Below are 22,221 nucleotides of genomic sequence, written 5' to 3'. Positions count from 1 at the left end.
GGGCATATGGAATCGGATCTCCTGTAATCGGGTCAACGATTACTGCGGTTAAGCAATCCGTTGTTCCATCGCCGAAGTGAAGTGTTAGCGTCACTTTCCTGCATGTTCCATCGGTGTATTTCAGGGTCGACTCATAATCGTCCAATGTTCGTTTATTTGGGTCTGGGTCTGCTGTCGTTTTTGGCCGAATTCTCTCTTTCGTCAGCAGTTTCCCTTCCACCGTGTATGTATATGCCAAGTGGTCGTCATTTGTGCCCACCTTAATACGGATCCACGCATTTTCTTCGGTCGCTACTTTGGACACCACATGCTTCATCATCTGAATGAGGACTCTCGGGTTATGACGTTCTTCCGGAGGAATGAACTGTAACGCCTCATTGACTTCTGTCTTTGACCTTTCCCCAATCTCAGTTTTAACTGATTTATCCGCTAAAGGGTTGTACGAGTCGATCTCTTTTTTCGTTGCTTTATCGACTATCCGAGCGGTGACCTTTCGTTCGTTATGATCCGTTCCAGTGTATTTAACTGTAAAAGTCCGGCACTTCGGAAATCGAATTGAAGCAGCTTCTGGATCCAACGGCGTGGGTGGTGCACTCTTTCTACCCACTGGGATCGGTGCTTTACCCGTCGTGACCTTTTTCGTCCGCTGCTCTTTCTTCTCACTTTCTTTTGGACTTGTCGTCGGTGACCTTACTCTTTTTCCACTCTTTACAGTCCCGCTGGACGGTTCTGTAACCGAACTGGTACGTCCGCGTACTGATCCTGCGGTTGAGCTTGCCCGTGACCTTTCTGCTCGTTCAGTCAATTCGGCTTCAATTTTTCGTTTTGCGTCTAGGAGGACGCTATCCGACATCTCCTCTACGGGTGCTTCAACCAATGTCCGTGATGGCCCCGCCGCACTGCTTGTCAGGGGTCTCCTTTCTTTAGGAATCGTCTTGAGAAATACCTGTATCTTCTCAATCATCGGTGGCCATTTTCTGTTAGTTAAAGCCGGATGGTACTGTTTCATCGAGGCGATTCTGATTGCCAACTCTTTGCGTTTAACTTCAATGCTCTTAGTCTTTTCCTTCATCGCGATGTGGGCTGTTTCGATGATCGCGTCCAGACTCAGTAATCTTCCATAGAATGCGTGTTCGTCCTCGACTCGCATATGGATTCTATAGAGGTCCCGACACATTCGGTTAAAATCCTGGATGGCCGTTGTGTCAGCCGCTGTCAGTCTTTCTTCATTGCCCACTGTCACGTTTAGTCGCGCATCATCATCTTTCATGTCCAGTGGGAGTTTCGGCGAATAATCATGTATGGTTGGTTCACCTGGGGGCGTTGTCCGTAAACCATCTGGTCCGACCTGCTCCAAATTTGGGCCCAGCGACGGCAGTACGCCTCGCGGTCGTGGTGAATCGAATCGATTTTCTCCTCGCCTCCCTCCTTTTTGTGGCGAGTTCCTGTGAAGTCGTTGCGCTCCCAGTTGCTGCGGTGTTCTCATACGAGGCGCTCCGATATCTAACAATGATAGGCCTCCCGATTCTGGGAAAGGCGGCAATATCGGAGATGACCTTTGCGACTGGGTCGCTAACATTACGCCAAATCCTCCATGTCCCATAAATCTGCTCGGTGTAGTCTGATGTGGTGGCGGCATCAGCATTCTTGCCGGTCCCATCACTTGCGGTGGTCCCATCGATGGGGTATACGATCCCGGATGCGGTTGATAAGGGGTGCTCGTTGTTTGTCCCGAATACTGGGTTCCGGCGGGTAAGCCGTGGTGCACCCAGTTAACCGTATCTTGATAGGTCGTCTGCTGTCCCGGATCGTGATACACATAATACTCCGGGCCGCCATAATAACCTCCCTGGCCTGGCTCGTTCTGTGCCGTTCCTGCTGACGACGTTGACCCTTCGCCATATGAAGTGTCGTATCCATATTCCCCTTCCATTCTCTTTGGGGTCGATGTCTTTAATGGATTTCCAATACTTTCCGAATCCGAATTCTCTGAATTCTGTCGTTCCAATCTGTCCATTAACTGGCTTACCTTCTGTAATAATGCAACAATATTAATTAGCGCTCATAGCAGTGATGACTTTTCCTTTACGCCTTCCCAACTCCTATTTTTAGTGAAGTAACCCCCTATTCGTATTTATGTGGGTTAATTTTCTTTGCGTCCTTTAGTTATCCGATCAAGGAGTTCTTTGTCGGCCGCATCTTCAACTTCACCTTTCTGGGTCAGCAATTCTGTAGGAGTCAGTTTCTTTCTCTTCTGTTTAGCCTTTTTCTCCTCAACGGCTTTCGCTATATCACGGCCCAATTGTTCAGCTTTTGATTTGACCGCTTCTATTTCCTCTTTTCTCGTTTCTATGAGGTCATTATCATTCACCGTAGCAGTGCGTGGTTCGAAAAAGGATTGTTGCCAGTCCTTTTTGGAAGTACGCTCTGGTACTTCGCCATCCTTCTGGCGATTTGGTAATGTGACAGGAAGGTCACCAGTCTCCGGTGACCTTTCCGCCAAATTCCCAGCTTCTGCGTTCAACTTTATTGTAACCGCTGTCTCGAAGTCTTTATCCTCTTTCCTCGGTCTCCCTCTCTTCTTTTTTGGTTTATCTCCACCTGTATCAGGTAGCAGAGAGCATGGTTCGAAAAATTGACTGATACCATCTTTCGGAGCATGCTCGGCTTCACTGGGTTTGTCTCCTTCCGACTTTTCCTTTTCGGGTAGCAGAGGTGGTTCGAAAAATGATTTGCGTTGGGAATTCAAATCATTTTGTGGACTTCGCTCTGATTCCATCTCTCCTTGATGATCGCCTTCCAACTTTTCATCTGGCAATGGTGGATGCCATGGTTTCAGGCGGTCGATTGAGACGACCTTTAAGTCCGCTTCCTTCTTTGGGTTCTGTTCGATAACCTCTGCTTCGTTTGCTCGCGGGAAGCTAAGAATTTTCCATACTTTATCGTATTTGGACTTAAAGTCCGATTGGTTCTCCTTCTTCCCTTGTTTCGTATCCTTTGGGAGTCGTATCAATACCAAGTCGCCTACTTTGAAAATCGGTTCCGACTTCTTCTTATTGTAAATTTCCGCATTCTTCTCGTAAGCGTCTTTGATGTTGCACCTCGCCACTTCCTCAGCAAAGGTCAAATTCTTTTTCATGGTCTCCACCCATTCATCTGGGGTTCCATAATCGTCTGGGATGTTCGTTTTTGTGACCACATCCTCCGGCATTGTCATTTCTCTGCCGTGCAGCATATAATATGCTGAATATCCGGTCGTGGCGTGTACAACTCTGTTCATCGCCGAAATGACGTATGGGAGGTACTTGTTAAACTTTCTTTCGTTTCCCGCTTTCAAGTATTGCGCCAAGCCATCCGCAATCGTCTGCATCTGTCTTCCGACTTGGCCTTGGCCTTCTGGATGGTATGCTGTTCCAAATGTGTGTTTAATCTTAAACACATTGGTGACCTTTGTCAAAACTTCAGCTGTGAAGTGTCGTCCACGATCCGTGTGTAGGATGTGCGGTGCTCCATGTACCAATATCACGTGCTTTACAAACACTTTCGCAAACTCTTTGGCTGTTGCCGTCTTCATTGGTACCGCGATCACGTATTTCGTTAGCTGGTCAATAAACACCGCAATATACTTGTAACCTCGTTTCTTCGTTGGTAACAACGGTCCTTTCAGATCCGCGTAGACTCGGAAGAACGGGTGTCCCACTTTAATCTCTTGCAGTTTTCCAGGTGGGCATTTTCTTGGTGTCTTACGAAATTGACATCCTTGACAGGCAGTTATGTAATTCTTCACATCTGTACTCATTCGATCCCAATAATATCGGAGTCGGATTGCTGTCAATGTCTTTTCGAATCCCAAATGTCCTGCCGCTTTCTCATCGTGCAATGCGTGAATTATCGCCCTTCGCATTGACAATGGTACTACATATGACCTTTCAAGTCTTCCATTTTTATCCTTTACTCGGTACAATATGCCATTCCATAACTGGTAATGCACTTCGAATTTCGATCTTGTTTCCGCGTCTGGTAGATGTTCCAACTCGTCTATTATCATTGCCAGATGGGGGTCCTTCAACTGTTTATTTCGCAACTGCAAGTTCGAGTCATCTTCCTCTTCCTCATCACCTTGCAAGTTGACAATGCGGACTGTCGCTGTGCTAAGTTCGTTCCAATCCTTGATGACCTTACAACGTGGTAATGGCTTATATCTCTTTTTCGTCTGTTTTGGGAATCTCAGCAACTTAATCGGACATTCGTTCAACGCCTGTGTGACTTTGTCCGTTTCCCAAAGGTCATCTCTATTCTCCGTTGTTTCATGAAGTCCCGTGACCTTTCCGTTTTGAGGTTCGGGTTCCGCTTCAAGTCCGGTGACCTTTAGGTCACTCCTAGCGGGCAACCAACTTTTTACCCGGTTCACTTTTGCTTCCGTTTCAGCCGACTCATTCGCCGTAGCTGAGGTGACCTTTAATCGTTTTTCTCGTTGTTCCACCATCTGTAAGAACAACTGGCCAATTTCAATCGCTGGTTCTTTTGTGTCAAACTCCTTCTTGTAGTCCTCGAAGTTTGGGATTTCATCAAATTCCTCTTCGTGACACGTTGGCCCTTAGATCGGCGCTCTTGATAACGCGTCCGCATTGTCACAATACTTTCCCGGCTTATATTCGATTTTGAACTGGTGACCTTGCAGCGCCATTGCCCATCTCGTCAAACGCGGGTTCATTCCAACTTTATTCGTTTCCGACCTCAATAGGTTGGTCAGCGCCTGATGATCCGTTCTTACGGTGAATTCCGCATAATCGATAAATGGTTTGAATTTCCTGACAGCAAACACCACTGCCAGACATTCCCATTCCGTTACACCGTAATTTCTCTCGGCTCCGTGTAAGACGCGACTCGCGTATGCGATCGGGTGTCCGTCTTGTGACAGTACCGCTCCAATTCCCTCTTTACTCGCGTCGCATTCTATAACGGTCGGTTTTGCACGGTCAAACTTCGCCAGTACTGGACCCTCACACAACAGTTGTTTCAAACTGTTGAACTCGTCTTCGTGCACTTTCGTCCAGTCTTTTTTAACTTGTTTATCCTGTCTCAGTAATTCATACAGATGACAAGTCTTCTGTGCATATCCCATTATGAACTTGCGATAATAATTCGCCAGTCCAAGGAATGACCTTAACTGCCTTTCTGTTTGAGGTCGTTTAAATTCTGAGACTGCGGTGACCTTTTCAGGATCCATTCGAATTCCGTCTTCACTGAGGATATGTCCCAAGAAGCCCATTTGTCTCATCCCAAATTCGCATTTGGTTGGCTTTATTGTGAATCCCGCTTCAACTAGACTCATTAAGACGTTTCTCAGATTCTGCATGAAAATCACCCAAGTTTTTCCGGCGAAAATTACATCATCGATGTACCCGAAAACGCAACCCTTTCTTTTCGCTTTCGACAGTACTTTATCCATGCACAATTGGAATGTCGCTGGTCCGTTGCAGACTCCAAATGGCATCCTTTTGAACCGGTACATTCCGTCTTGCGTTACAAAGGTCGTCTTATTGATTGACGCTGGATCCATTGGGATCTGCCAGAATCCGCTTTGCAGGTCCATTTTTCCGTAGTATTTATTGCCTGCACACGCATCAAGCAACTCGTCCGGATTCGGTAACGGGTAATTGTTCTTTCTCGTTAACTTATTCAACATGATGTAGTTGACACAAAATCTGGTTCCCATCGTTCCGTCGCCGTTCTTTTTCACGGCAAGCACGACTGGAAAGCTCCACTCGGCATCTGACGGTTCGATCACATCTTGTGCCAGCATCTCTTCTATATGCTTCGTTATAAACTCGCGGCCTGTCCAACTCGTTCTGGCCGGGTTACATTTGACCGGTTTCGCATCTCCCGTATCGATTACGTGAGTGACCCTTTCACATCTCCGTACGGTTTCTTGGACGTCGGTAAGACCTTCCAGAATTCCCAGAACGCGTTGTACACGTCGTTCTTTTGTTCCTCAGTTAGGTCAGGTCCTAATTTCAGATTTCCAATTATCTTTGTCAATTCAGCTTTCGTCGTATCGTCCACCTCTGGGTCCTCGAGCACGTTCTTTACTGTCCCAGCGTTGACCTTTACATTTTCCATATGTTCATACGGTTCAACGTATCCGAGAAGCTGATTTTTCTTCACGACTCGGTATTTGCTACTGTGATTCGCGATGACGATTTCAAAGTATTTTCCCCTGTGATCCGTCACTCCTGCCAACGGTTGCACTTCAATTTCCACTTGTGGGACCGGTGTAAACATCAACTTGTTTTGGGCCGGTGCATATTTTCCCATCTTGACCTTTACCCGTGTGCAGTTTGACGGTTTCAATTTAATTCTTTGGTCACTGTAGACTTTAATCACATCTTTTGACATTCTAGCCTTTTCCACTTTCAATCTTCTGACTTTAATTTCTTTTTCTTTTTCTTCGTCCACTTCGTCATCTTCATCTAGATCCATTAAGTCCTCTTGTTCTGAAAGGTCACTTACACCTGAATCTTCCGAAGTCGTTGAGTTATCACTTGAACTCGTCCATTCCGAGTCCGAATCGCTGCTCTCGTATTCTTGTGCAGCGGCTTGACCTTTGTCAGCCTTTTCGAGTGGGCGCTCATCAACTCCTTCATCTTCTGATGAAAGGTCACTTTCGTCTTCTCGCGAATCGCTAAGTTTTTTCGCTTTCGAATTTTTGAGCAGAGGTTTGTCCGTTTCCTTTGCCTTCCGCCTGTTTCGTGTAGCGACTCTCGGGTGGCTCCTTGCTACCCGAATTCTCGTTGATGACCTTTCCGACTGATCAGAGTTTGACCTTTCTTCTACCTGCTTTGACCTTTCCAAATCGTCAATCTCTTCAAGGCTCATTAATGGCTTTTCGGTCCACTCGACCGGCGGACATTCCTCACCGTTATCGAGTGACCTTTCCCCGTTTTTTGCTTCTGTTACTGGGTTTTGCTGTTCGTTGATATCCTTTCAACCTCCTCTTTAAACTTCTTCCACATTTCTCCTCTGTCCGTTAACATCTGTGCAATGTCGAAGGCTGATTTTGGACTTTCTTCCGTCTCGTTCGATCCTCCTTCAGCTGTCTCTTTAGCTGTTTCTTCCTTCTCCGCTTCTTTCACAGTCTCTTTATCAACTTCATCCTGTTGGACCATCTCGTAACCTTTAGGCCGTTTGGGACCAACAAAGACGCAATTTGCCATCAGTTCTTCGGTGACCCAGTCATCACTCGGAATCGTTTCATACATGCACCACGTGTCACCACCCCGTTCAGGGTATTCAACTCCGTCTGGATCTGGTGCAAAGGTCACCTTTTTCTTCTCCATCAATCCCGGTAACCTTCTTTTCCGGGTTACTTGTAATTCGCGCATCTCCTTTGCGTCGAATATTGGAATCTCCGCTTCGAATTTCCTCCAATATTTGTCGAATATGTCCCAGTCGTTTTCTTTTAGTGCTTTACAGAACACCACTACTGACTCATATACCGGTGTACCGAGTCCCGTTGGGAATATAACTGTTCTCCCTTGACCTTTGTACATGTGGTTTATGCGGAAGTCCCAGAACAATTCTATTCTCGCTTCTTCCCATAGCTGTACTTCCTCGTTCATTGAGTCTATCTCTCTTTCAAGTTTCCGCTCAGTTGATACCGGGTCAAGAGGATCTTGGATTCCGTTATCCACACGTTGCTGCCAATGGTTCAGCCATTTTCCTCTCCCCGTAATGAAGTTTTTCACACATGACAACCAAGTCCGATATCTGTTCCAATGATACCGCTCAATGTGTGGCTTCCACATTTCGTTCGTCCGCATGATGCTTTTCACTTCTTTTTGGACGTGACCTTTAAGATCTGCCAGTGTGGCGTTACATCTCGGCCATTCTGAAAGGTCATCTTGGGAGGCGTCTTGGCAGCATTCAGTGCATTCCCATTGTGGTTGCACTCTACACGGATCCTCGTAGTAACCGTGTCCGCAGCTCCCCATTCGTTCTTCTGGAGTTAATATCCTCCGATTCGTTTGCGGTTTGGCGATCTCCTTCTCCTGTGTTGCGGCTTTCTGCTCACGTTCGATTTCTGTTATACTCGCTTCGTCGGAGGATATTTCAATAATCTCTGTTTCATTGTTCAGTTGGTGACCTTTCAACTGTTCAAGCGCTTTGTTGCGGATTTCGCTCGCGAACATCTGTTCTTCTTCGGCTATTCGTTTCAATATCCGCAATCTTTCACTCTTTTTATCCTTCCCGACTTTGGCCGTCTTTATTCCCAGTGCCTCTGGTACTGGGATAGGCTTTGCCCATTCCATGCCAGGCACAAGCGATTGTTTCGCTGCAGCTGTCGCTTCTTTCTGTGTGGCAGCTATCTCTTCAAGTATTGGTGACCTTTCGTCATTTCCGGTAGCAGATCGTGGTTCGAAAAGATTCGGGGTACGCTCTGGTACTCTCTGCAAACCTTTTACTTCGGTTTCATTTTCGGTAGCAGGTCGTGGTTCGAAAAAGGTCTTACTGACGTTTTTCGGATCCAGCTCTGGCGCCAAGTTCAGAATTGGTGACCTTTCATCTTTCGTTCCCAGTGCCTCTGGTACTGGGATAACTTTGTCAACACATTCTTTTTCTGTGGCTCCTTGCTTACAGTTGTCTGCGATCATACTTCTCCCGTCCGGGAGAAATATGATCGCGTCATCCGTGTCTGGCGCAAGCGGTTCCTTGTTCCTCTCGTTCACTTTTTTGATATTTCCGCTTTCACTTTTCTTCTCCGGTGCCTCTGGTACCGGGATGACCTTTTCTCTTCCCTCTTGTATCAGCATTGTCCGGTTTAGTGTGTTTTCAATCTCCTGTTGAATCATTTGCAGCTGCTCAAATGGTGACAATTCTTTAATCGCCCTCATTTCTTTTGCCTTTCCCGGTGCCTCTGGTACTGGGATTAGCACCTTATTATCGCTCTGAACGTTTCCCGTCTGTTTTACTAGTTCGGTGACCTTTCCGACTTGAACCTTGGCGATCGGTTTCGGGTCATCTTCTTTCTCTTCTTCGCCTTCATTATCCATTAGTACGAACTTCTTCTCTAAGAAGTCGAATCCCAGTAGCACCTGCACGTCGTCACACTTCGGTCGGACGTAGAATGAATGCTCGCTAGTCTTCTTCCTTAAGGTCACTGGTGCTACACAATAATGCGTCACCAGGAATCCTGACGTTCCGCTAATTCCGTTTATCTTCACCAGTCTGTCTGGTGGCAATGGGAGCATATGAAGTCCATTTGTCTCGCAAAACGGTTTGCTGATCAGCGATGTCTCAGCGCCGGTGTCCAGCATTGCGTTGACCTTTATATCTCCCACTTTCACTTCGTGAGTGTATGCTTCAATTCTTTTGGACAATTTTCCATTTTGAATCTTCAAGGTGTGAATCTTGCATTTCACAGGGATTAGCGATACTGGTCCCGGATCCGTGTCGGGAAGCGCTTGCCCTTTCGCTGAAGTACTGTGACCTTTCAGTATCTCCCTCAACTTGTCAATCCTGTGTGGCACGTCAGTTCGAACGTCGTAGAATTTTTGCGGCTTCTTCTTATCTGCTTGCTTCTCTGCAGCCATTTTACTACTGGTAACCTTTTCAACATTCTGCACTTGCTCGTTTGCTTTTGTGCTGTCCACGTGACCTTTAGTCACTTCGTTTATCGTCTCGTGGATCAGTTCCTCTTTGCGTTTTTCGTTTCGTTTATCTCGCAACTTCTCAATGACTTCACCTCGCTTTCATTTTGCGCCAAGTCCTGTGACCTTTCATTGCGCTTTATAACAAATCCGCCGTTTGACAACTTTTGTATGGGGACTTTTTCTCCATAATTTTGCGGTTTGTGTTCCGGCGGTGCATTTCGCGGGTTATTCAGGTCAGCTTGTGCATTCTTGTATTCAATTGCGTTGAATACTGGGACGGGGTTCGATGACCTTTTAATTGGTTTCCCGGTAACCAATTCTCCCAGTCGTTTTCTCTCATGTTGCGTTCGCAATTGCATGTCCCAGTAATCTTCTTGCGACATTCCCGCTTTCTGCTTCGCTTTCGGCGTTACGGGTATCCACATCCCGTGATTCCCATTCGGTCAGTAGGCTACTTTTTGCCATATTTCCTTCCGTTGCAGCGTTACTGCATCCACAAGTGAGTCATCGGAATTCTGTTGTGCCGGTTCGCTATTCTTCTTTTGCGCTGTTCGCAGTGTCAAGTCTCTTTCTTGACCTTTTAACACGGCGCTTTCACCGTGACCTTTAGCGTTCGCACTCACTCCTTGACCTTTCGCTTGGAGTTTTCCTACGGAAGGTGACCTTTCATCTTTTCTGTTTGCAGTGGTATTCTGCTCCATCCATTTTTGCCTTATCAACTTCTCATCTTCATCCTCTAGACAATTCCAGAACTTTGGCCTTATCCTCCGTAACAGTCGCAACGTGACTCATTCACTTTATCATTTTCTGCCAAGTATTTTCGGAATTTCGCATGTTGTTCATTTTCCTCTTGCGCAGTGTCGTTCTGCGGTTTCTTTTGATTCAGAAGCGCCTGTTGAATCTTTGCGTTTCGTTGTGCGCGTCGTTGCGCTAACACCTCTTCGCTGCAGTACGGTGACCTTTCATTTTGCTGCGCTGTTCGCAGTGTCGCGCTACCGTCACGACAATTTCCACTCGCAGTACCATTCTGCGGTGACCTTTGGTCCCGTTGCGCGTTTCCACTCGCAGTACCGTTCTGCGGTGACCTTTTATCCGCTTGTACTGGTTTCCCGATAACCAGTTCGTTTTGCTGCTGTGACGGCATCCTTATAGCCGTTTCAATTTCCTTTTGCAATGACGACACCCATTTAGCCGTTTCAATTTGCTGTGGCGGCATCCATATAGCCGGTCCACTTTCCTTTTTCGCTGGCGGCATCCTTATAGCCGTTGCAGTGGTCACATTCACTGCAGTACCATTCTGCAGTGGTGACCTTTCCTTTCCCTTTTTATCCGGTGGTTTAGGGTCGGGTCGATCAGTAGGCTCACCGGCGCCTACTGATCTTGCCCGTTTCCCTGAACCGGCGCCCCAGCTTGTTGCGCGCCTTGCACATTTCCTTGTTGTTGTCCGATATCATTTGCCGGGTTAGGATTCTGTCCGCCGCCGCCATAATTATATTGGCCACCACCCTGTTGGTAGTTTCCTTGGCCACCTCCATTTCCGCCGTTTCGGTTGCCACCATTCCAGTTTCCACGACCGAAGCCTCTGTTTCTTCCTCTGAAGCCGCCGCGGCCGTAACCACCACGATTGCCACCGCCTTGGCCGCCATTTCCATTTCCATAGTTTCCGTTTCCTTGCTGAAAGTTCGCTTTCGCCTGATACCATTGAGCGATCAGGTCATATCCGTTTGCCACCGCCTGACGCCAGCCGCCCGTGGCGCGAAGGCGTTGCCACTCTCTGAAGGCAAACAGGTTCGGATTCTGCTCTGGCGGCGTATTTGCGAACTTACATCCCTGTGTTTGATGGTTGCCGTACATACAGTACTGGCACATCTGCGCACCATTTGCGACCCATCCATCAATCATTTGAAATTTGAATTCCGTTCGTGACCCTGATTCTGCTGGAAGTTATTCTGGTTTCCTCTATTTGGCTGAAAGTTACCTTGACCTCCATTCCAGTTTCCATTTCCATATCCGTTTCCACCGAAATTTCCGTTGCCCACTCCTTGTTGTGGTAATTCTACATTCATAGGGGCCACATTCTGTGGTGCCGGTGGGGCCACATTCTGAGGTGCCGGTCTCACTTGGGCCGCCGCCTGTATCGCAGCTACCATTGCATATGTAAGTGGCTGTCCTGTCTGGCTGTCGATAAAGGTCACTTCCTTAGTGACCTCCTGCATCGGAGCCTCCCTTCGGTATTCAACCGACTGCTGGACTGGTGCTGCCGCGACCCTTTGTTGTGGCACCGTTTCGACTTGTCCAGTGCGGATTGTAACGTAGTCCTGGTTGCGTTGACCTTTTGGTGCTTTATACTTTTCTTCTCCGGCTGACCAATGTCGGAAAAAGTCTTTGATTTCGGTCGGTGTTCTACATTGTTGCGTGCGTAGTGCCTTATAAAGGTCACCGTCCACTCTGCATCCTTCGATGAGGAAGCCGACTGCTTGCTTTTCAGTAATGATCCTTTTTGCCTTGTATTTCATAATCGCTTGATAAAACTGGTCAAGCGATTCTTTTCCGAGGTCAAATTTCCTCGCCATGGCTTCTCGTAAGCCAAGGACTTCTTCATCACGGTCACCGTATTCATCCTTGAACTTGTTCAACCATTCTGTTATCGTATACTCCGTCTCTTCCTGGAGTGCGATTTCTCTCTCTCCTTCAAACCAAGTTTTTGCCGGTCCTTTCACTGCGCTGGCTATTTCAATTAGGATTTGATCGTCGGTAAGGCGGTACGTTCGTTGGGTATCTCTGACCAATTGCGTCCACCCGTTCACCGTGTCGCGACTTCCATCAAAGGTCACTAGATTTGTCTTGCGGCCCATTGATTGGAGTGCATTTACCAGTTTCTGTGTTGGATCTATTTCTTCTGCTGCGCTGGAGTCACTGTCATCATCATCCTGATTTCGCTTCGCTTTTGCATAACGGGATTTCCTTGGGCGTTCTTGCCGGCTGGACGGTCGGTCTCTTCTCCCTTCATCGATGAAGACAGTCGTTTCAATGTGCGGGGGAAATTGGGAGGGATCACCGTGACTCGTATGCGGGTAACCTCCTGAGGGCGGTTCTTTGTCGTCTTTGACCTTTTCGCCATCTTTTTCGTTCTTGACGTTTCCTTTGCCGGTACCAGTTCGTAGTGGCATTTCAAAGTGGAAGCTTTTACCCGTGCCCGTTTCATGCGCCTTGCTGTAACTGGGCGGAGGAGACTCCACTGTTGCCGTTCTCACTCCGTATTGCAGGAGCTGTTCATCTTTATGTTTGTTCGACATGTTGAGCGCCTTATTCTCGTCTTCAAGGCGTCTGATTTTCAACTGGGATTCCTCCTCTCGGTTCTCAAACTCTGGTTTTCTTCCTTGACCTTCAGCATGTGCTGGTGGAGTTGGAACGTTTTCTCCTGGGTGACCTTCTCATCCCGCTTTTCCATCTCGTTGATGTGCTCGACCAACTGGGTCACTTCTCTTTCCAATTTCGTATATTCGTCTGCTGCTGCTTTCAGTTGGTTCTTTGTCTGAATGACCTCGTCTTCTCTCGCCATTGCCGTTTGGGTCATGTCAATCAATTCCGTGTTGAGTTTGATGACCTCTTGTGTCTTCTGATGAACCATCTGTTGCCACTCTTTATCTTTCAGCTCAAGTGCCGTGACCTTTGTGTCCAGGAGGTGGGCCTCATGTTCCCATCTCAAGCCCCGTTCGGCGGCTTTCTTGCTGGCTTCTTTAAGTTCATCATTCTCTCCGGTGACCTTTTTAATTCCCTCGTTCAGTCGCTGACCCTCAGTGGCTAGAAGGTCTCGCAAGTCTTTTGCCACTTGGACCGCATCATCAGCTCGTTTCTGATGATCTTTCGATTCCTTTTGGAGGATCCCGATACTCTCGTCTCGGAGTTTCAGATCGTTCCTAAGCTTAAACACTTCAGTGGTGTTTGTTAACAACCGTTGGGTAGCTTCGGCGAGTTTGGTCGCGTATTCGTCTCTTTTTGCTTCAGCTTCGGTGACCTTTGACTTCAGCGAGTCGCATTCGTCCTTCAATTCTGCTAAGTGCCGTGACCTTTCCGCTGTTTCTTCGGACATACTCTCATTAAGGTCACCGACTGCGAGATGACCTTCCATTTCTCTGTCATCTGCCATCTTCAAATATTCTTCCGCGAGTTCTCTTTGACGTTCGTATTTGATTTTCCATTCATCCGCTGCGCTTTCCAAGTCAACTTGTTGTTGTTCCAATTCATAAATCCGGGCTTCCAGGGACGACAGTTTATCCCTGTTTTCTTTTGTTCGTTTCATTGCCAGACTTTCCTTGGCTTCGAGTTCGCTTTCCAACTCCCTCACGCGAGTCCTCAAAGTCGTTGTGGGACTGTTCGGTGATGGCGGTCGAACATTGATGACCTTTCCCGTTTGTGTGCGTTCGATGAGGTGTTCCGGTATGTCTTTGAATGGTGTCACGCCTTCCGCGCGGTCAGCTTCTCTTATCGCGGTTTGAAAGGACATATTCATCGTCGTTTCATCGTCCGTGAAATACGATTCGTTCGATTCGTCTGAGACCATTGGAGTTGCCCAAAGGTCATCGTCTGCCGCTTTGTCATTCAATGAAAGGTCACTCAGGCCCAGTTCAGCAAATTCCCCTTCGGTGACCTTTGTCTTTTCCGTTTCCGATCGAGTCAGGTTCATATTTTTATCCTGCTCATTCGTTCCGCTGATGGTAGCATCCAGCTGTGATGCCCCCATTGCTTCCGCTCCTGTTTCTGTGGACTTCTCCTCCCCCGTGACCTTTCTCTGGTTCATCGGTTCGTTTCCCGCTGCAGATGCGGGAATGTGTTTTTGGTCGTCGCTGGAGCTTTCCTGATTTGCGACCGCCTCGAGCGCCTTCTGATAAGTGCTATCAGAGCCTCGCGATTCCTTTCTCTCGAATGCCTTGGGCGCTCGAGTGTTCCGCTCATGTTCAGCTGGACGTGAGTATGTGTGCAAGTCCTTTTTGTACGGATTCGGTGCACCTTGCTGTGAGCTGCGGGAGCTTTTGCTTCCCTGACTGCTGTTGGATGTCGGCTCCTCTTTGTCTTTATCCATGTTGATCGGATAACTTGGACGCTCCTGCCAATTGTTCTCACACACACGTTATTGTATGGTTTGTTCAATATCCTAAAGGTCACTTTATACTTTGAAATTTTTCTAAGTCCCTGTTAAAGGTCACTTTTCGATTGAAAAACTTCGGCTAACTCCCGTTTAAAGGTCACTTTTTCGATTAAAAGTTCGAGAGATTTGCCCTAAAGGTCACTTTCCAGACAAAACTTCGAAACCGTGCCTACAGTTCAAAACACGTTTACGAATGAATTCCTACCGCTGCTGATATCGCCGTACTACTATTCGCTTCGATTTCAACTTCGTTAAAGGTCACTGTTGGTCACTTTCAGATCGTAAAGGTCATTTAAATAGGTCAATTTGGCCAGTTCCAACTTTTTAGTAAAGGTCACTTTCCGAACTCAAAGGTCAACTTCTGGTCGTAAAGGTCACTTTCATACTCGTCTTAACTCAAAAGGTAACTTCTCAACTCGTTTTAAGTTAAAAGGTCACTTTCCAGCTCAATTCAATCAAAGGTCACTTTTCCTTTGTTTCAACTCAAAAGGTCACTTCTCAACTCAATTCAAGTTTAAAAGGTCACTTTCCCGCTCAATTATGTAATCTCAAATCAAATTTCCCGTTACGACTCGAGTTCAACGGAAAATCCCCATTCGGGTTGTTTACTTCGTTCTGATTGGTCCGCTAGCTCAAAATATTCAGTTCAAATTTCGGCCAATCACAGCTCAGATAACCGGCCAATCACGTTACTCCTCTTAAAATTTATATCTGCCTGACGTCACGGTCAACGGCCAGACATGCGCGCCGTGTGCAAAACTCCGCCTACTTTTATGCTCAGCTCAGTATCGGCCAATAGAAATTACCAATTTTATCGCCTGACCAATCCCGTAATTAATAACGGTTTTCTACCTGTTAACCGTCCGTTGCACGGGGAAAATGATCCAGATGATCCAATTCTTCTTCCACAGTCCGTTCCCGCGTCGCCGCTGTTCCGTAGCGTGCCTCGCGCTATCAGTCTGTTACTGTGCCGGCTGTGCCGTAGCAACAGTAGTGGTGCTCTACTGCCAGTTTGGAGGAGTCTGATCTGGTGGTATCCGTGCGCCCCTTTCGGCGCTTCGGCTCTTGTGCCCCACGGCTTAGGCTTCGCTGAAGCCTTGCCGAGTATCAGTGACACCAGTGTAGGTCTTCGCTGAAGACTCTACACCGAGGAACACTGACGACTAAACTCTTGTACTCTTGCTCAGCTGAGGAAACAGCACGGTTCTTCGCTGAAGATACCGTACCGAAAACCAAAGCTGGAAATCCGATGAGGAACTTGCACCGCTTGTGGTGTTGCGCTTTGCTGTGGAACAGACCTGTGCCTTACTGGTCACGGTGAACACGTCAGATAACAGGCCAGTTTTGCCTGACAATTCCAATAAAATCCAATCAATCAAATCAATTCAATCAGAGAACCGCTGTCGGCTCTGCTACCATCTAATGCTAGATCCAGAATGGATCCAGGGACGGAGACAGAAACGGAATCTATCCCGTGGAGCGAGCAATACGATCTGGATTGCGAGCTATGCGGAAACACAAAACGTCGCACCGTAATTGCTGACTTTTTATAATATTGAGAGTCTGGAGAGCAGAAAATCAACAAGTGATCGGCACAGCTCGATCGTAAAACGTAGAACCCATTCAACAGTGTGCAACACTGTGCAGCATGTGCTATGCCGCGCCCACTAACACAACTCAAGCCAATCAAAACGAGACACGTCACAGACCGTAATCCAAAGGCGTAGCGCCTAGCGCCACGGACGTGAACGCTAGTGAGCCTCGTCTCACAGTGGCCTTTGTGCGGAAGATCCGTGTCGCAACGCGGCGGTGCCATTCAGGAATTAGTCGGCGAATAAACCATAATCAGGGGATTTCGTTCCGTAAATTGCGTTCCGAAACTTGCTCAAAAAATTGTTATTAATTTTTAAATTTTAGTGCTTTGCGTATTTATGATAAAAAATGATTGTTAACTTATTACTGATGTTACAATTATTTTTAAATAATTATTCAGATGTGAATCGGCCTTCACTAAGGCGTAGTGAGCAGATTTCTACTGGTTAGCGTTTTCTGAAAATTATACAGAAAATTGCAAGGTAACTGTTGTATGCTTTTATTAAAAATCGTTACCGCTGTATTTTAATATGTTTTGTTTTAAATATTTGCTGGCATTATGCTGCATAGAGTCTGGCTTGCATGTGGGGGCCCTGGTCTTATTATGGGAACGGATTTGGGCTTGAAAAATCGCTCTGTGGGTGCATACGGGATTTCTTAAAAAAATAACAGAAAATTTACTGTAAAAAGTATAAACTGCTGTTGTTATCGTTGCAGGTCAATCGGCATTTGGATGTGTGGCGTGCGCGCTTTTCGGAAATCACCAGCCACGCCTGCACGCAGGCCATGCGTAACCTGCAGCGTCCGGATGAGCGCATCTCGCGGGCGGTGGAGTGCCGCAGCGAGCTGGACCTGCGCATCGGAGCGGCGTTCACGCGCATCCTGACCATGCGCTTCCGCGAGCGCTTCGGCGCCTTCCTCGGCGCGAAGAAGCTGCTCAGCTACGGCAGCTGCCAGTTCCCCACGCTCGGCTTCGTCGTCGAGCGCTACAGAGAGGTTCGTCCACGCGGTCATCAGCAAAATGCGACGAAGGCATCTCTGCGATGCGCTGCTTTGTAAAATCGTAAAATTGTTTTCCCAATTAGAATAAATCAAAAAGGAGATTTTCTAATTTCATAAATTCGATTAAATTAATTAGGAAATTCATTACAACTTGAAATTATTTCGAATTGAAATTCCTTTTCGAATTAAATTAAGGGATTTGGCCCGGTACATAGCACCAAATTTGTATACATCCACGGCAACTTTCGCTGTCGCGCTCTCCCAAACCCTTTTTTGCATTGCTTTATGATATTTTGTAGCCAAAGGATTCGTATAGATAGGCGAAAAAACAGTTTGTGCGCGCAACATCCGGTTCGGGAGTTATTAGTGAAATAGAGTTCCAAACTTTTAAACGCGGGGAGGTGTACCAAAAGTCTCATTATGAACCGATGCTCCTCAAATTTTGCACGAAAATGCACATTACTATGAAGATCGTTTTGGTGCCGAACCAGCTTTCTACCATTTTTTTTAAAATTTAAAATGAATTTCAAAAATTTTAAAAATTAATTTAAAATTTGAAAAAAATGGTAGAAAGCTGGTTCAGTACCAAAACGATCTTCATAGTAATGTGCGTTTTCGTGCAATATTTAAAGAGCATCGGTTCATAATGAGACTTTTGGTATACCTTCGCGCGTTTAAACTTTTGGAATTTTATTTCACTTATAACCCCCGAACCGGATGTTGCGCGCGCAAACGGATTTCACGCCTACGTATATAAATCCTTTGGATACAAAATGTTATAAAGCAATGCAAAAATGTGTTTAGGAGTGCGCGAAAGCGAAAGTTCCCGTGTATGTACCCGAATTTGGTACTATGTACCGGGCCAAATCCCTTAAAGCGAATTTTGAAACTGCTTTTCGAATTAAGGTAAATAATTACTGTGGGAATTCAATACATGATTCGAATGTCGAAATTGTTTTTCGAAAAAAATACTATTAAAAAATTACTGTGGGAATTCAATACATTTCGAGATTAACTGAATTAAATTAAAATTTAATGAACTTTTAATTCAATTTGGTTGGAAAGACAGTTTCAAAATTTAATTGATTTCTAATTGTTTTTGGAATTAGAATACTAGTACATATAGCTGACTGTTGGAGATTGCCCAATAAAATCAATGAAGAAAAATTGTAAAAAAAGTGGGAAAAATACAGAAAAGCCTTGGAAAAACAGAGAGAACTCTGAAAATGCTTTGAAAAAGGCTGATCATGCTTTGGCGCAGATTCAGCGCTTCATTCGCGAGGACTTCTGGCGCCTCTGCGTCCTGCACACCTTCACCTCGCCGGAGCCGCTGCCGGTGGAGTTCCTCTGGCAGCGTGTCCGCCTCTTCGACGAGCCAGCCTGTCAGGTGCTGCTGGACATGTGCCGGGCCTCGCCGCGGGCCCGGGTGGTCAACGTGACGCAGACGCCGCGCAGCAAGTGGCGGCCGCTGCCCCTGGACACGGTACAGCTGGAGAAGCTGGCCTCGCGGCTCCTCAAGATCACCGCCAAGCAGACGATGAAGATCGCGGAGAAGCTGTACAGTCAGGGCTTGATCAGTTACCCGCGCACCGAGACCACCGTCTTTCCCACCCACTTCCACCTCCCGGGGCTGCTGCAGGTCCAGGCCGGGGATGCGCGTTGGGGCGCCTTCGCCCAACGGGTCCTCCACCAGGGTCCCAATCCGCGCCGCGGTACCAAATCCGACCAGGCGCATCCGCCCATCCACCCCATCAAGCACGCTACCACCCTCCAAGGTAAGCACAGCCTGTGCTATTCTTGCAGATTCATTTACTTATTTACTATCTGTTATTTTTTTCCTGATATATTTGCGATCTATTATTTTATGTACTATTGATTTATTCTATTGCTTTATTACTTACTCTTTGCTCGCTACTTCCACGTTATTGGCATTCGGGACGCTTTCACAATTTTAGCTCGCCAATTCGCGGTCGCACACGGGATTCTCTGCGTTGTTGCACTTGACAGAAACCTTGCAGAAAGTGGTTACGTGATAATTATCGTTTTGTAAAAGCTTGTGCAAGAGATTAATAAAAATTATTATGTGGTCAAGTGTGGAACAGGGCAGAGAATACCGTGCCTCTGGTGTCTGGTGCGGGAAACCATATTGAGCAACGTCGAAGGTTCTACAAAGTAGGTTTCGTGGTAGTTTCACTAGTTGGTATGACGGTTTGACGGTTGGTATGACCCGGTACATCGTCCCGTACGTGATGGGAACTTTCGCTTTCGCGCATTCCCATAAACGTTTGTGCATTGCTTTATGGCATTCTGTGGCCAAATAGTTCATATAAGTTGAGCCGGAAACCGCTTTTACTTATCGAACCGAACTCCCCATTTTTTTCATCTTTTTAAATGATTTTGAAATTTAAAATTGTATTGTATTAAAAATTGTATTGTAAAATTGTACCAATTTATTTACCAGTTAGCTAACGGTGAAAAATGTTGGAATATTTGTTCGGTGCAGTCCAAGATTTTTTTACTAATCATCTGTACCGGGTCACCGTGTATCAGTACCGGGTGGCCCAAAAAATGGCGGTCTCCGTTTTTGTTTCGCTGTTCTTGAACCGCTTGTCGTACCATAACCGTTTTAGATTCTTTCGATTACAAATTTTATTAGCTATTAAAATCAAAAAACAGTTTTTCGAAAAGTTATGACACGCTTGTGAGAAGCTGTGCCAACTGAAGTTGTTCGGAAATGTAAAGTGACCCAGCTTTTGAACTAAAGAATTTTGTCTCCTTTATGATCTATACAAACTATTTCAGTTTTTTCAATTGTTTCATATAGCGAAGGGTGTTTCCTTTCAATATAAAGAAAACGGTTTCCATGGAGCACACAATGGGGGAGCAATGCACTGGATTCCCTTTTTGAAAAAATGCCGTTTTTTTGTTCAATTTTCGACTTATTTTATTAACAATTTTTTGCTGCCTGACAGGCTGCAACAAAATGTGTAAATTTAGTTGTTAAATGTAGCTAAGGCATTGCCTTTATAGAAGCAAGTTTGATTCAGATACTCGCTTTGAGTGTTGGTGAGAAATTTATTTTTGAAAAAGCTGCTAGAGGATTTCACGAAAATTGAATCTGCGGCGTTCCAGCTCTCCAGTTTCTGGACCGAACGCGGTGACCAGAATACAGTATCTCTTTACGTTAAAAAAACAAGGAACAATCCCTCTACTTGAAATACTAAAGTGGCAGATTTTAATCCACTAACCTGAACCATAGCAATTTTTATTTCGCTAATGGGAAAATCCAGATTTTCGGTTCTGGGACACCGTCAATATCCACCTATTTTATTACAATAATTCATTAAAAAGTTGAAACTTTGTATACGGTTAATATGATTAAGCAGTTCTGTGCTCCGGACATTGCTCTTTCGAATGAAACTATAACGAAGTCCATCGGACGTTGGGTGGGACCAGTACACCATAATAAACGAGACCGCCATTTTGTTGGGTCACCCGGTACATGGTACCAAATATTCGGGTGCATGCACGAAAGCCTTTGAATTAAAACTGCAATCAAAGCCTTTGATTTTGGATGTTTTTTTAATGTTTAAATTCGATCATTTTTATTAGTATAATTAAGCGCAGGCATTTTGTTATGTATACTGGCTTTTGTCGAAATAAAAAGTTTAATTAAAACTGCAGGGAAATGCAGCTCGGTGGTTCAGGTTGACGATTGACCATGAATCTTGCAGGGAATGAGTGGCGTATTTACGAGCTTATCACGCGGCCCTTCCTGGCAACCTGCTCGGAGGACGCCAAAGGTCAAGAGACCAGCATTCACATTGACATTGCCGGGGAGCGCTTCCACGCCGAGGGCCTGGTAGTCACCGAGCGCGGCTACCTGGAGGTGTACCCCTACGACAAGTGGGAGTCCAAGCAGCTGCCAGTGCTACCCGTGGGCCACACCTTCCTGCCCGCCAGCATCGAGATGCTCAGCGGACAGACCGCGGCGCCGGCGCTGCTCAGCGAAGCCGACCTCATCGCGCTGATGGACAAGCACGGCATCGGCACGGACGCCACGCACGCCGAGCATATCGAGACCATCCAGGAGCGCCTCTACGCCGGGATGACGCCCGAACGCCGCTTCATGCCGGGCCGCGTCGGAATGGGGTAGGTCGGCCATGCGCGGCGGTTTTTCGCTTTTTTCGTTTCATGGATTACTCTAATTATTTCATCTTTATGACTTCCATTATTTCCTTATTGCTTTGCATTTTATTTTTGCATTTATCTGATTGAACTGTTTATTTGCATTTTGTTTTACGAGTATTGGTTGTAATCATTTTTTTGCGTTTTATATATATTTTTTTTAATTTTCTGGCATTTTTTTAAAAAATTTTTTATCTTACTGAATTTTATTTTTATTTTAATCCTGTATTTTAGGGTATGTAACGAAATGTTTTCAATTACGTAAAGAATAAGCGTGGAGCAAAATAGTTGAGGCCGGCTTTTTCGCAATCTTTTTGTTACTGTTGTCTGTACTCTTTACTACTGAATTGAAGAATGCGGGGTTTAGAAACAGTAAAGATATTGTCTGGATAAACTCAATTAACCTCAAGAAATATGGTTTTTTTCTCGTTAATTCTGGCTTCAAAATGTACGAAATTGTAAAAATTCAAACTTCCAGAAATCATTACAACAAATTTTGTATGCGATATGAAAACTACTCCCGTAACTCTTTTAAATCAGTAATCGTTTTGAAAAATTTGTAAAATCTGTGAAATACACAGTACAGTATTTCTTAACTGATGATGCTCGCATGAATCTGCCACACCGCATTGCTGA

At 46.0% G+C, this 22,221-nt stretch overlaps 2 protein-coding genes across 2 annotated transcripts in view; one reads left to right on the top strand and one right to left on the bottom strand.

Moving 5' to 3' along the window:
* The window catches only part of LOC129592722 (DNA topoisomerase 3-alpha-like), a 31,131-nt gene that overhangs the window by 8,070 nt on the left and 840 nt on the right, over positions 1–22,221 (top strand). The window contains exons 2-4 of the mRNA XM_055488823.1: positions 17,113–17,391; positions 18,659–19,172; positions 21,132–21,549. Of these exons, the coding sequence (XP_055344798.1) occupies positions 17,182–17,391; positions 18,659–19,172; positions 21,132–21,549 (1,142 nt within the window). The 5' untranslated portion in view covers positions 17,113–17,181. The remainder of the gene's footprint in view (positions 1–17,112; positions 17,392–18,658; positions 19,173–21,131; positions 21,550–22,221) is intronic.
* LOC129592756 (uncharacterized) lies at positions 2,144–6,889 on the bottom strand. The gene is made up of 3 exons (XM_055488870.1): positions 5,900–6,889; positions 2,647–3,221; positions 2,144–2,286 (listed from the first exon to the last, which is right to left on the bottom strand). The coding sequence occupies exons 1-3, from the start codon at positions 6,877–6,879 to the stop codon at positions 2,144–2,146; spliced, it is 1,698 nt and encodes a 565-aa protein (XP_055344845.1). The 5' UTR covers positions 6,880–6,889.

Source organism: Paramacrobiotus metropolitanus, unplaced genomic scaffold (genome assembly GCF_019649055.1).
Source record: "Paramacrobiotus metropolitanus isolate TYO unplaced genomic scaffold, Prichtersi_v1.0 Parri_scaffold0000055, whole genome shotgun sequence".
NCBI classification, from domain to species: Eukaryota; Metazoa; Tardigrada; class Eutardigrada; order Parachela; family Macrobiotidae; genus Paramacrobiotus; species Paramacrobiotus metropolitanus.
Note: the sequence above shows the minus strand (reverse complement) of the source record. Positions and strands in the feature narration are given on the sequence as shown.